This window comes from Borostomias antarcticus (assembly GCF_949987555.1).
Source record: "Borostomias antarcticus genome assembly, chromosome: 19".
In the NCBI taxonomy this organism is placed as follows: domain Eukaryota; kingdom Metazoa; phylum Chordata; class Actinopteri; order Stomiiformes; family Stomiidae; genus Borostomias; species Borostomias antarcticus.
The window spans coordinates 1,801,330-1,815,363 of NC_140252.1; the positions used below are offsets into that span (position 1 = coordinate 1,801,330).

A 14,034-nucleotide genomic window follows, 5' to 3' on the forward strand; every position below is an offset into this window, starting at 1 on the left:
TCCCTTTTCTAACCAGGCCAGGTCAAGCCTGGCTTATGTGTGTTGGCTGGCTTGTTTCTGTGCGGGACTGGTAGGACGGTAATGTCTGATAAATAAAGATAGGTCTTGTCACCTGGACACATCAGTTCCAATGCTTCCAATGCTAATCCAGCACAATGAGAGCGGGATAGCCAGTTAGCTCATGGGCTCACAACAACTAGCAGCAGCTTCCATAACATTAATGGTAGCGGTCAGTGGCTAAAGCAGTTACACTGATGATAACGTCATCCCCACCAGGAACCCCGGTCTCCTGGGTGGGAGTCCAATGCTCTCACCACTACTCTACTTGTGCAGTGGAGATAGACGGGTTGATTTTGGTGTCCTTCTTGATTTTGGTGTGCTGGGACTACTGCCTCTTGTGGTGCCAACAGAGAAATGCATGCCAACATTGTCCGCAGTAACGGAGGGAGGGAGTGATAACTGGACAAACGCTATACTAGGTGCGCTGGCTTACAGCCACACACAAAAAAGCAGCAATACATTAAGCTCATTCCTCCACCTAAAGCTGTGCCAGTCAACAGTCAGTCTAATCACCAAAAATAAACCACATGTAGGCGTAGACCGACTGGTGCATCACATCCTCATCTTGACTTCCGTAAGATAGAATCGTTTTACCTGGCCTACAATGTTAAGTGAATAACGAGCTAGTAAGACCGGTGTCAACGGACCGTAATGTGGACTGTATTTTCATGAGGAATGTAGGGGGCGACGGATATGGGGTTAGATCTGTTTCAATACTTGTCAATTTACACCACGTTTCACAAATGTTTTTTGGTGATACACAAATACATTTGTGTGGTTCACAAATAAATTCTTGTTTCACAAATGTTTTTTGGTGATTCACAAATAAATTCTTGTTTCACAAATGTATTTCTGTGGTTCACAAATATATTTCAAACTCACAAATAGATTAATTTGTGTACCGGACTGAAGCCAACAAAAGGTTTGCATCCCCAGTATGTAATCAGTAACACAATGAAGCACAAAAAAAACAAAGGCTTGTTTTAATTTTGGCACCGAAAGCTTGGATGAATTATGAAGGCCTGACCATTACAACATTAATACACAGCTTTAATTGAATTTAGACAATTTACCCCACAGGGACAGTATGGCTATAGGGACAGTATGGTTGTAGGGACAGTATGGTTGTAGGGACAGTATGGTTGAAGGGACAGTATGGTTGTAGGGACAGTATGGTTGAAGGGACAGTATGGTTGAAGGGACAGTATGGTTGTAGGGACAGTATGGCTGTAGGGACAGTATGGTTGTAGGGACGGTATGGCTGTAGGGACAGTATGGTTGTAGGGACAGTATGGTTGAAGGGACAGTATGGCTATAGGGACAGTATGGCTATAGGGACAGTATGGTTGTAGGGATGGTATGGCTGTAGGGACAGTATGGTTGAAGGGACAGTATGGTTGTAGGGATGGTATGGCTGTAGGGACAGTATGGCTATAGGGACAGTATGGTTGTAGGGACAGTATGGTTGTAGGGACAGTATGGCCATAGGGACAGTATGGTTGAAGGGACAGTATGGCTGTAGGGACAGTATGGTTGTAGGGACAGTATGGTTGAAGGGACAGTATGGTTGTAGGGACAGTATGGCTGTAGGGACAGTATGGCTATAGGGACAGTATGGTTGTAGGGACAGTATGGTTGAAGGGACAGTATGGTTGAAGGGACAGTATGGCTATAGGGACAGTATGGTTGTAGGGACAGTATGGTTGAAGGGACAGTATGGCTATAGGGACAGTATGGCTATAGGGACAGTATGGTTGTAGGGACAGTATGGTTGTAGGGACAGTATGGCTATAGGGACAGTATGGCTATAGGGACAGTATGGTTGTAGGGACCGTATGGTTGTAGGGACAGTATGGTTGTAGGGACAGTATGGTTGAAGGGACAGTATGGTTGAAGGGACAGTATGGCTATAGGGACAGTATGGCTATAGGGACAGTATGGTTGTAGGGACAGTATGGTTGTAGGGACAGTATGGTTGAAGGGACAGTATGGTTGAAGGGACAGTATGGCTGTAGGGACAGTATGGTTGAAGGGACAGTATGGTTGAAGGGACAGTATGGCTATAGGGACAGTATGGCTGTAGGGACAGTATGGTTGTAGGGACAGTATGGTTGTAGGGACAGTATGGCTATAGGGACAGTATGGCTATAGGGACAGTATGGTTGTAGGGACAGTATGGTTGTAGGGACAGTATGGTTGAAGGGACAGTATGGTTGAAGGGACAGTATGGCTATAGGGACAGTATGGCTATAGGGACAGTATGGTTGAAGGGACAGTATGGTTGTAGGGACAGTATGGTTGAAGGGACAGTATGGCTGTAGGGACAGTATGGTTGTAGGGACAGTATGGCTATAGGGACAGTATGGCTATAGGGACAGTATGGCTGTAGGGACAGTATGGCTGTAGGGACAGTATGGTTGTAGGGACAGTATGGCTGTAGGGACAGTATGGTTGTAGGGACAGTATGGCTATAGGGACAGTATGGCTATAGGGACAGTATGGCTGTAGGGACAGTATGGTTGTAGGGACAGTATGGTTGTAGGGACAGTATGGCTGTAGGGACAGTATGGTTGTAGGGACTAGGGATGGAACAAATCTGCTATTCGAAAATCGATTTTTGCCCAGCGATTTTTCTTCGAAAATCGCATCTCATCATTGCTCATCTGAGCGACTTTTCCGGCCAATAGGGCCTATCCTATTTCTTCATATTTTTATTTAGCAATATGAGCATATCGACATGGTCGGGATGGAGACAGGTGCGCAGTCTATTGACGATACGTCCTGCCGCGGAAAAGACCCTCTCCGAGGGTATGATGTTGCGGGTACACTCAAGTACGCATTCGACAGTTTTGCTGTTCCACATAGAACTTTTCGTTGGCTGCGTTTAGCCGCTGCATGTCTGGTCCGGTCGAGTCTTGGTCTCTGACCTCACGCGCTGTGTAAACGACGCCTACTACTTATCCTAGGTTACAGTACTCAAACTGTCTTTCGCCCGTGCCTTTCTCTCTCGTCTCGCCGAGTCTCGCGCCGCGAAAAACAAGGCAACTAGTTTTTTTATAAGACAAGATGAACAAACGATTATCAAATTATAAAATCGATTTTAATAATTTAATGACTATTCGATTTTTCGAAGATCATGTCCCATCCCTAGTAGGGACAGTGACAGAGTGCAAGGCAGCATAAAGAGTCCACTGTTCATAGACTGTTGTACAACATTGTGCTTTTTATAAGTGGTCATTTGCAGCAAAGCTCAAATGCTGACTCAACATCAAGACTCTCAGAAGGTCCATGTCGTCCACGCCGAACAGCCGTTGTTATATGGCTGAGTCTGGGGCTCTGGGGGCCACTCTTAGGCTGAGCGCTAAATGGTGAACACATGAATAAGGATTTGTAGTCCTCCTTAGCTGCCGTGGCGTCTTTGGTCCTGATAGGGGATGTAGTCCAAGTGTCTGCGTTTTCCATCAGTAGTACACAAAGACGTAGTAGAACAGAACGCTGACGGTCAACAGAGCCACAGACAGCAGCATGTTCCTCCGGTTCTCTCCTCTCAGAACGTCCAGCTCTTTATCTGGGAAGGGGAGGTTTAGAAGAGGTTGAGGAGGAGGATGCATTCTCCACTATGAGGCAGTTTCAAAATGACATCAACTTCAGTATCACTCAACTTGCTGTCTGAGAGCCAGATCTTCCTCAGGGCCCAGTGACATTGAATATTCAGAGAAAACCTGTAACCTACAGTAGGCTACTATTCAAAAACAGCACATATTAGCCAAGTCCAGTCCACTGTGTCCAAACAAAAGGTAACTCACAAAAAATATCAATGTCCCAGGCTTGCTAGGGGTGTCACCTGACTGGCTTTCAAAGCTCTGTTTTGTCTCGGTATGAGCGTACATCACATTCATTCTTTTACAAGTAGAAGTTTGTAGCTGCTGGCTACAAATAATGACCACCTGGACTTGCTTTTATGGGAACGCTCTCCTGTCTGGCTACCAAACTAAGGGATTAGTCAACTCCAGCTGATTCAAAATGCTGCAGCATGTGTTCTTATAAAGACCAGAAGGAGGACTCACATCTCACCAGTTTTAAAATCACTGCACTGGTTACCTGTCAGTTTTAGAATAGATTTTAAAGGGATAATACAGTGAAAACGTGGTGTTTTGTATGATATTGGTAGATAGGAGCATTGTGTGAACACCATCAAACTATCAAATGTGTGTTGTCCTGTTTTCAGCTCGTTTCTCATGAGACGTCACACGAGAAATGAGCCCCATCTGCGCCCACAAAAGAAAAAAGACGTGAACTTGAATTTTGACTTTTGAACCATAACCACCCACCCCCAAGTTCACAGCCTTGTTACTGCTTTGACACAGAGCCTGATTGATAACCATCTCACCAACGATCGCATCAATGATAGATCAATTAAGAACACTTTAAAACATTGACTTTTTCCAATAGCTAACCAACTTGCAAGCTCCACACAAGGGTAGTTCGAATTAGGCTAACTAATAGCCACTAGCTGGCTGAGCATGTTGCTATAGGCTATGGCTAGTTTGATAACATTTATCATCACATTACAAAATCAAAGTTGTCTAGAAGTCGACAAGTGTCCACAGATATCCTGCTCAAACTAACATACAGCTTCCCTGCTGACATTTAAGCTATTGTATGCATTTGCTTTAGGTAATGTTACCCCTCCAATGGCAGTAGCATGCACAGCACACCATACTGTACCCTTCCCTGGCATTAAACACAGAATTAATCAGGTGCAAACTGTGCTGTAAGGTTTCTGAAGTGATAGCCTACCAGAACTGTTGTGAGTGTGTTGTGTTGTATAGGCCTATAGGCAACGTTACGAAGTCAAAGTTGGTTAGAAGTCAGTTTGTCTCCCCAAGAATCTCCCGATTGTTCTCTCGCTCAAACTACATGTATACAATAAAGCTGTAGACTTGCCAATAAATAGCCTATTGTTGTAATTTATGCTGTTTTGTATATGCAAAATAACTGGGCTATTACAAATTGCTTTTATAATTTGTCCCCTTTTCTTGTAGCATGATCACTAACTACATTTCCAATACTGGGACTCGGGAGGTCCAGGTCCCTCTGGAGGTGTGCAGGTCCTGGAGGAGAGACTGGTAACGCAAGGCTAGGGCTCTGGAGGCGTGCAGGTACTGGAGGAGAGACTGGTGGAGAGACTGGTAACGCAAGGCTAGGGCTCTGGAGGGGTGCAGGTCCTGGAGGAGAGACTGGTAACGCAAGGCTAGGGCTCTGGAGGGGTGCAGGTCCTGGTGGAGAGACTGGTAACGCAAGGCTAGGGCTCTGGAGGGGTGCAGGTCCTGGTGGAGAGACTGGTAACGCAAGGCTAGGGCTCTGGAGGTGTGCAGGTCCTGGAGGAGAGACTGGAGGAGAGACTGGTAACGCAAGGCTAGGGCTCTGGAGGTGTGTTGGTCCTGGTGGAGAGACTGGAGGAGAGACTGGTAACGCAAGGCTAGGGCTCTGGAGGTGTGCAGGTCCTGGAGGAGAGACTGGTAACGCAAGGCTAGGGCTCTGGAGGTGTGCAGGTCCTGGAGGAGAGACTGGTAACGCAAGGCTAGGGCTCTGGAGGTGTGCAGGTCCTGGAGGAGAGACTGGTGGAGAGACTGGTAACGCAAGGCTAGGGCTCTGGAGGTGTACGGGTCCTGGAGGGCAGGTTGCAGCCAATGTCACCTAATGATATTATTATAAATATTTTAGAACATCCCCCTGTTTTACGTCTCTTATGTCATGTTGTATGCACAACAAAATAAAGATGTAGGCCTACAGTACCCGTCATTTTTTGTCATATTTATTCTAGAAAACAAAGCCTATTCTCAGAATGACATCTTCACTGATCAAACACACCTGTGTACTGAATCGTTTGTCCCAAGGTCTTGTATTGCAGTGTTGTACTGCGCATATAGAACTACTGCTATTGTGATAAAATTATGACTACATTTCGGGGTGGGGGGAGATGAGGATATAATTTCGGGGTGGGGGGAGATGAGGATATTATGTCAAGTTATTATTTTCCTTTCATAATTTACACCAAAGAATTGTAAGTTCTGCAAAACATTCTGTCAACTGCAGGAAGCATTGCACATTTTTGGATTTAACATATTTATAATGTTTGGAGGTTAAAAGGTAGTGTGACATCTCACTTTTCTTATATTAAGGACTTTTCAAATGCCTGTACACTTACTGGTGTCAAGGTAACTATGGTTACAAACAACAAATGTGTGGAAGTTGGGGCCGAGGCCTGTCAATAACTTCTGACTGACAGCTCTCTTTGACACGCCCACTAAACAAGGTGAGCTTGTAGAGGGGGAAAATCAGGCATATACAAATGAGTTTTATAGTACTTAAAAATTACAGAATAACAAAACTTACGGACATATTCACTTTGATTTTACCTAAAGATAACTGGCATGTATCACGTTCAACCACTGTATTATCCCTTTAAGAATCTTGTATTAGTCTATAAGTCATTACATAATCAAACACCTAAATAAATACATATCAGATATGCTTTTAAGGGGAGCCAGGACTAAGAGGCCTGGGGAGGTCCTAGAGCAGGACTAAGAGGCATGGGGAGGTCCTAGAGCCAGGACTAAGAGGCCTGGGGAGGTTCTAGAGTCAGGACTAAGAGGCCTGGGGAGGCATCCTTCAGTTCTTATGCCCCCTGCCTTTGGAACACCCTGCCAGAGGACCTGAGAATGTCTGGGACCGTGGAAACGTTTAAGCGAGATCTTAAAACATACCTTTTTAACATTGCTTTTACCACGTAGCTTTACTTGTCTAGTCCTATCCTAGTGTTTCTAAATTTGCTTTCTCAGTTTTTATTCTAATTTACACCATCTTAAATGTTTAATTATTTTACGTTTATCTTGTCTTATCTTACTGTTTCTTTTAAATCTGTTCTCACTGTGTTTATATGATTTATGTTTTTATTCTCCTCTTCTTTTTATGGAAAGCAGTATGTGCTATTTGTATGAATGGTGCTATATAAATAAAATGACATTGACATGGCATAGCCATAGGAAGTCTAAATGAAAATCTGACTTGTTTTAGTTCAGATTTATAAGAACACGCTGAGTGGTCGGTCAAGCTGGTTTTAAACAAAGGCAATAGTTTTATTCTGTTACGATTCTGCAGTCAGACTCAGCACAGGAAGTGATATCCAGGCAGAGTGAGTCCGATGTGGACGAGGTCGTTAGGTTATACAGTGAAAAAGGAAGTGACATAGTTTCAGGATGAAGGACAGGGAAGTGATGTCACACAGGGAAGAATTTGTAGTTCTAACAGACTGATCTATGAGAACGAACTACAAAGTTTAGAACAACAGTCAAGTAGGAAAACAGAACACTTTGTTGAGACTTGAAATTCATTCACAGAAGAAACAGACTCTGATTACATACCAAGTTTTACCATCCGCTCGTTCATTATAGTCATTTCATCCTCCAACGCTTGCCTGTTGAGAAGAGAATTTATGTTTGACTATTCATAAACCAGACGTCTATCTAGCTACATCAACATCATCATCATCATCATCACCTGTCTTGGTCGGACATCTCCTCGCGCCGCTTCCTGAACTCTGCCATCTCGAGGTTGTCCTGACAACGCGACCTGGTTTCCTCCACCCGGTCGATCTGAACAGGACATGAGATGTTGAACAAGACCACCGCCTGAACAGGACATGAGATGTTTAACAAGACCACCGCCTGAACAGGACATGAGATGTTTAACAAGACCACAGCCTGACTAGAAAACAAGACCACCGCCTGACTAGAAAACAAGACCACCGCCTGACTAGAAAACAAGACCACAGCCTGATAGAGAACACCGTCGAGGTCCTGAAGTATAAGACACGGCGACTGAGCGAAGAGCTGCACCTGACTAGGCGACGTGGCAGCACGCAGCGGGTCACGTTAACTAGTACCCGGTAGTACCCGGTAGTACCCGGTAGTACCCGGTAGTACCCGGTAGTACCCGGTAGTAGCGAGCTGCGGGGGGTCACGTGAACTAGTACCCGGTAGTAGTGAGCTGCGGGGGGTCACGTGAACTAGTACCCGGTAGTAGTGAGCTGCAGGTAACGTGAACTAGTACCCGGTAGTAGCGAGCTGTGGGGGGTCACGTGAACTAGTACCCGGTAGTAGCGAGCTGTGGGGGGTCACGTGAACTAGTACCCGGTAGTAGCGAGCTGCAGCGGGTCACGTTAACTAGTACCCGGTAGTAGCGAGCTGCGTGTAACGTGAACTAGTACCCGGTAGTAGCGAGCTGCGGGTCACGTGAACTAGTACCCGGTAGTAGCGAGCTGCGGGCCGTTCAAATCAACCAATGAATGAGGCTGGTCAGCTGGCAGAGCCGGTTACATGCTCACGTTACCCCAGTAGAGCTCATGACCCTGTTACATGCTCACGTTACCCCAGTAGAGCTCATGACCCTGTTACATGCTCACGTTACCCCAGTAAAGCTCATGACCCTGTTACATGCTCACGTTACCCCAGTAGAGCTCATGACTGAGGCCCACAACAGATTCAAGTTACACCACAATACAGTCAAGTATCTTACTTCGCTGGCAACGCTGATTTTCTCCCGTTTTCTCTGCTTCGATTTGGTCATTTTCCCCTCGAGGGATCACTAGTGATCACTAAACACGGACGGGTGGAAAGCAGGGAACCTGACGGGTGGATTCGTGACTCATGTCTTGTGCGTGATCAACCAACAGTTTAGGAAATATCGCCCCCTGTCTTCGCGGAGTGTACCAGGCTACATTGCTTTATTTGACTACACTACCATGCTATAATATTCAACGTGAATGCGGTGTTACACGGTGTTACATGTGGCCTACCTCCCCCAAGAAGGCTGCCTGTGAAAAGTTCATCACCAACCCGAATACGTTCCCGTTACGCAGCGCAGCGGGGTGGAGAGAGCCGCTTGGAGAGGGACCGTCCGTGCGTAATCGCATTAAGGAACCTAGGAGGAGGCAGGTTGACGGCTCGGTCGGATACACCGTCCTGTGCTTTTGTGCAATTTTCTCCTGTATTCCAAAATGCCACTCTTTATAAACAGGGACCAAATATTTGCACACCAAGTGCATCTTCTGGAACACAAACTGCGGGTAGGTCGCCTTTACGCATCAGTATTACCAAGTCTATATGAAGCTTAGCTTGCTATGGCAGACCAGTAATTCTTGTTCATAACAACAGTTATATGGAAGAACTTATTTATTCATTTATTTTGACCAACACCGAATTGAACCCTAAACCCTGATTTTATGATAATGCCTCATAATTTCCCCCAACCTTTCCAGAGTAAAGAAGAGCGCATTCTAGAACTGGAGACTGAAAATGCGATTCTTCATCTCAGACTTGCTGAGGTAATTGTGGATGATATATTTCTACATTGTCGCATGTATCGGATCTCAGACATATGATCTGACCAGACCTGGTTATGATATGACCAGACCTGGTTAACCAGATTCGTGGCACCTATAGGCCGTTTTAGGCAGAGGTTATTGTGCGACAGATTGAGGTGCTTAAGCCTATTCTCTGCCCGATAAGATGCTTGCAGAGCAGATGCTCACTGAGTTCACCTACGTACATGATTTAATGCCCTCACGCGTTGCCACAAGGAACTTGTGACTTCTCGTCTAAGGCTAGTAGAGTAGGCCTACTCATCATAGATACAGTAGGCCTATTGTATCCCTTTTAGCTGGGGTGTATTCATCCTTGTCCTCTCTGTATCTAGTGTCTTGGTAAACTACGCAGAGGCCATGAAGAACAGACGCGTTGGCAGCAACAGAGAAACGTACAGAAGAACACCCACACTGCCCTGGCCAAACTACTGTCTGAAGTCCAGGTACAAAAGCCCCGTCTGTCCTAAAGCCACAGAGACTAAACTGTGCTGTGTTCACTGGGAAAGGTCAGATAACCCCTCAGATAGTCCCACTGTTTGTAAGTCCTATTAACACTTTGTTTTTAATAATGTTTGTGTAGGCCCAATCTAGGATGAAATGAAATACATGCTGAATAAACAAGCCATTTACACACACACATACACACACACACACACACACACACACACACACACACACACACACACACACACACACTTAAAACAGAATGCTCATGTGTTTGTGCAGGTGTTGAAGCAGGACCTGAGAGAGGTGTTTGCGGTGTACGTGGGCTTGGCCAGCGATCTGGAAGACCAGAGCCGGCACCTGCAGGACACGCTGGACCAGGCCAGCTCCGCCAGCCAACATCACCATGGCGACGACGTGCAGAGTGAGTACCTGACTGGCCGACCGCAATCGTGACATCACTCAACCAGGAAGTGCTGGTCGTGAGCTAATGAGAGTACTCTTGACTGTCTTATTTACTCCTTCCCTTTCTCTTTCTCCTCTTCCCTCCCTCTCCCTCCCTCCCTCCCAACCTCCCTCTCTCTCTCTCTCTCCCTCCCCCCCTCCCTCCCAACCTCCCTCTCTCTCTCTCTCTCTCCCCCCCCTCCCTCCCTCCCAACCTCCCTCTCTCTCTCTCTCTCCCCCCCCCCCTCCCTCCCTCCCAACCTCCCTCTCTCTCTCTCCCCCCCCCTCCCTCCCTCCCAACCTCCCTCTCTCTCTCTCTCTCTCCCCCCCTCCCTCCCTCCCTCCCTCCCTCCCAACCTCCCTCTCTCTCTCTCTCTCTCCCAACCTCCCTCTCTCTCTCTCTCCCCCCCCCCTCCCTCCCTCCCAACCTCCCTCTCTCTCTCTCTCTCTCCCCCCCCTCCCTCCCTCCCTCCCTCCCAACCTCCCTCTCTCTCTCTCTCTCTCTCCCTCTCTCTCTCTCTCTCTCTCTCTCTCTCTCTCTCTCTCTCTCTCTCTCTCTCCCTCCCCCCCTCCCTCCCAACCTCCCTCTCTCTCTCTCTCTCTCTCTCTATCTCTCTCTCTCTCTCTCTCTCTCTCCCTCCCTTTGGAAACATCTACCATGCTTTGGCCTTGGCTAAGAGGTCAGTTGCCATGGGGTTGATCCCCCCCCCCCCCAACTCCTCCCCTCCCTCACCCTGTCCCCTGATTGGCCAGGGTCACATTCTGAGTCCTGTCCCCTGATTGGCCAGGGTCACGTTCTGAGTCCTGTCCCCTGATTGGCCAGGGTCACATTCTGAGTCCTGTCCCCTGATTGGCCAGGGTCACGTTCTGAGTCCTGTCCCCTGATTGGCCAGGGCCATGTTCTGAGTCCTGTCTCCTGCCTCACCTGGTTGCCGCGGTGACGTGTGACTACTGAATGAGACAAGTGAATGATGTAGGCTACAGCTTGATTTTGAGGGAGAGGAAATTTGTGAACTATCTCTTTAGTTTCAAAATAAACTATAGGCACAACGATATTTTGGTGAATCCAGATTCAGATGACTGACCTTACCCTCTTGTCTGCTGGACATGTGCCCGGAGGGTCAGACAGCCTGACCACCTATCAAAACAAGGACTCGGACCAAGCAATCACATGACACTGTAAATCCAGCGCAATGGAATCACTCAAAGCTCTCATGTCTTAAGACACATATAGACTATATGTCTAAGGTCCAATCACCCACTTGAGCTGTGGGTGAGTTCTTTTCCGGTCTTCAGATGAACTCAGACTGAGAAAAGCACTGTGTTGTGTTGCAGGTAGCATGCCCTCTGTACGGTACAGTAGTTGCATGTGAATGATAGCACGGTGTATTGGCATGTTATATTAGATGGCAGATTAATTTAAGAGGGATATGGAGTTTGAGTTAATCTCCTGTCAAGGATTATTTTAAAAACAGCCTGGTTGTTCACAAGGTTTAATCTGGATCGAAATGATTTTTGGCTATCAAGGATCACGTAATCCATCTTATTTTTGTGCTGGTTTTTTAAAGCATCATTAGATTGGATTATCCTGATCCAGATACAAAGTTTTCAAGATGACTAAATCTGGATTACCGTACCATGGTTGTCGACCCCTTTTCTGCCAGCAAACACACCTGAACACGCCTCAACACTGCTCATTGACCAGGCACGCTTCAACACTGCTCATTGACCAGGCCACGCCTCAACACTGCTCATTGCAAAACAACCCCGAGACTTCCTGAGAGTGGAACCACAGGGAGCGTGCAACATAATGCTCTCCTGTATTGTCCTGAGAGTGGAACCACAGGGAGCGTGCAACATAATGCTCTGCTGTATTGTCCTGCACAACATCGCGACCAGGCGCAATGCCCCTCTAAGTGATGTCACTGTTCATGATGCATGATACGAATGATACGTTCATGATATTCAAGATTCCAATCCGATAGCCGAAATCCGATCAGATGTGGTGTCAGATTTTGGGCCCTGTTGATATTTGGGCCCTGTTGATATTTGGGCCCTGTTGATATTTGGGCCCTGTTGGTATTTGGGCCCTGTTGATATTTGGGCCCTGTTGGTCACCACTGGCTGAGCCTGGTCTCATTCAGGAGCTGTTGTACGGCTTTGCATGTCTTTTAGAGAGTATGTGAGAGTGAGTGAGTGAGTGAGTGAGTGAGTGAGTGAGTGAGTGAGTGAGTGAGTGAGTGAGTGAGTGAGTGAGTGAGTGAGTGAGATGGATGACGGACAATTTGCATGATAGTTCATAAATTGTTTACCCCCCCCCCCAAAAAAAAAAAAAGCAACAACATAAGTTGTAATTGTATTTCCTGTATCTGTTTAGTCTTTACTGCAGTTGAGTCAAATGATTTTCACAAATCCCACCATTGTAATTTCATATTTGTTTTAAAACCCTGCTGTGTGTGGTTCGTCCAGGTCTGCAGGCTCGTGTGGAGGCTCTGGAGCGCGCCCTGCTGGCGGAGAAGGAAGGCTGCAGGTCGGAGAGGCAGAGGAGGAGGGCGCTTCACAACACTCTGGTGGTGAGGAAGAAGAGCTCGCCTCAGTATGGCTTAAGAAGCAAAACACTTCAACAGTTTATTCATCCAAGGATTGTTACAAAAACTCGAGTGGCTTCTAGTCAAGCAACCTGCATCAAGGCTGGTCAGTTGAGAGAGCGCCCCAATCTGATCTGTGTCTCGGCTTTTAACCCTTTTAACCCTAAAAATACAGTGACAACATTTTGAATATTAATTGGATTTTCCCTATAATACTAGAAAGCGCAGTTTATCAGCTTTCAGCAAGTGTTGGAGTGAGGAATTTCTTTGATTTGTTAGATATTTTTTTTATATTATTAAATATTTGTTAGATATTTTTAAAATGTTGCCGGTGACGTGGTCGTATTAAAAGGGTTAACACCCCCTTTCCTGTCCATAAACCTGGATGTAATAAAAGACTCAAACCTGGACATAGACGGACCCTCCCAGTCCCAGGTGGATGTCGTAAAGTTCCCAGGACACAGATCAAATGGCTGCCCTTTCCACACCAACCTGGTTGTAAAGATGACCAGCTGTCCAAGGCAATTAACCCCCCTTTCCAAACACACACATCCCCCAAACCTCTCTGTGACCCAAACCCCGTCTTCCCTACCCCGACGACCCCTCAGCGACTCAGACAGGGATCTGCCTGCCTTCTGTGGACCTGACCGGCCCCCTCGGCCCGAGTGCATGTGTGGATATTGATGGGCTAATATCTCTCTCTCTTTCTCTCTCTCTCTTCCCCTCTCTACTGTCCTCACCCCGCTCTGTCTCTCCTCAGGAGCTCAGGGGCAACATCAGGGTCCACTGTCGCGTGCGTCCAGTCCTCCCCTTCGACTACGGGCCGGGGTCGGCCGGAGCATCAGGGTAAACGCCGCCTCGGTTTTCTGCATCTGACGTTACGGTGCGTCTCTTTGAAGGTACGACGGTTGATGACTGTCCTCTGTTCAGGTCTGCCGCAGCGGAGGAGATCGTTCAGGCCGTTAACGAGGTGAGTAGAGACAGCGGCGTTTAGGCGCCGGTGCGACCCGGCGGCGGCGTGGCGGCGAACAAGCTGAGCCTCACCTGCTTCCCTCTCCCTGCTGCTCCAGG

General features: G+C 47.1%; 2 protein-coding genes across 2 annotated transcripts in view; one reads left to right on the plus strand and one right to left on the minus strand.

Annotated features, from left to right (window-relative positions):
* Positions 1-3,379: 3,379 nt before the first annotated feature.
* Positions 3,380-8,720, minus strand: ccdc167 (coiled-coil domain containing 167). Its single transcript, XM_084453632.1, has 4 exons — positions 8,641-8,720; positions 7,624-7,718; positions 7,488-7,540; positions 3,380-3,628 (listed from the first exon to the last, which is right to left on the minus strand). The coding sequence occupies exons 1-4, from the start codon at positions 8,689-8,691 to the stop codon at positions 3,522-3,524; spliced, it is 306 nt and encodes a 101-aa protein (XP_084309758.1). The 5' UTR covers positions 8,692-8,720; the 3' UTR covers positions 3,380-3,521.
* Positions 8,721-9,121: 401 nt separating this feature from the next.
* kif25 (kinesin family member 25) overlaps positions 9,122-14,034 on the plus strand; it is a gene marked incomplete at both ends in the record, with an annotated part of 10,583 nt that continues 5,670 nt past the window's right edge. Inside the window, 8 exons of the mRNA XM_084453553.1 lie at positions 9,122-9,190; positions 9,383-9,448; positions 9,820-9,930; positions 10,214-10,355; positions 12,845-12,948; positions 13,724-13,809; positions 13,894-13,933; position 14,034. The exon at position 14,034 is cut by the window's right edge and continues 67 nt beyond it. Of these exons, the coding sequence (XP_084309679.1) occupies positions 9,122-9,190; positions 9,383-9,448; positions 9,820-9,930; positions 10,214-10,355; positions 12,845-12,948; positions 13,724-13,809; positions 13,894-13,933; position 14,034 (619 nt within the window). The remainder of the gene's footprint in view (positions 9,191-9,382; positions 9,449-9,819; positions 9,931-10,213; positions 10,356-12,844; positions 12,949-13,723; positions 13,810-13,893; positions 13,934-14,033) is intronic.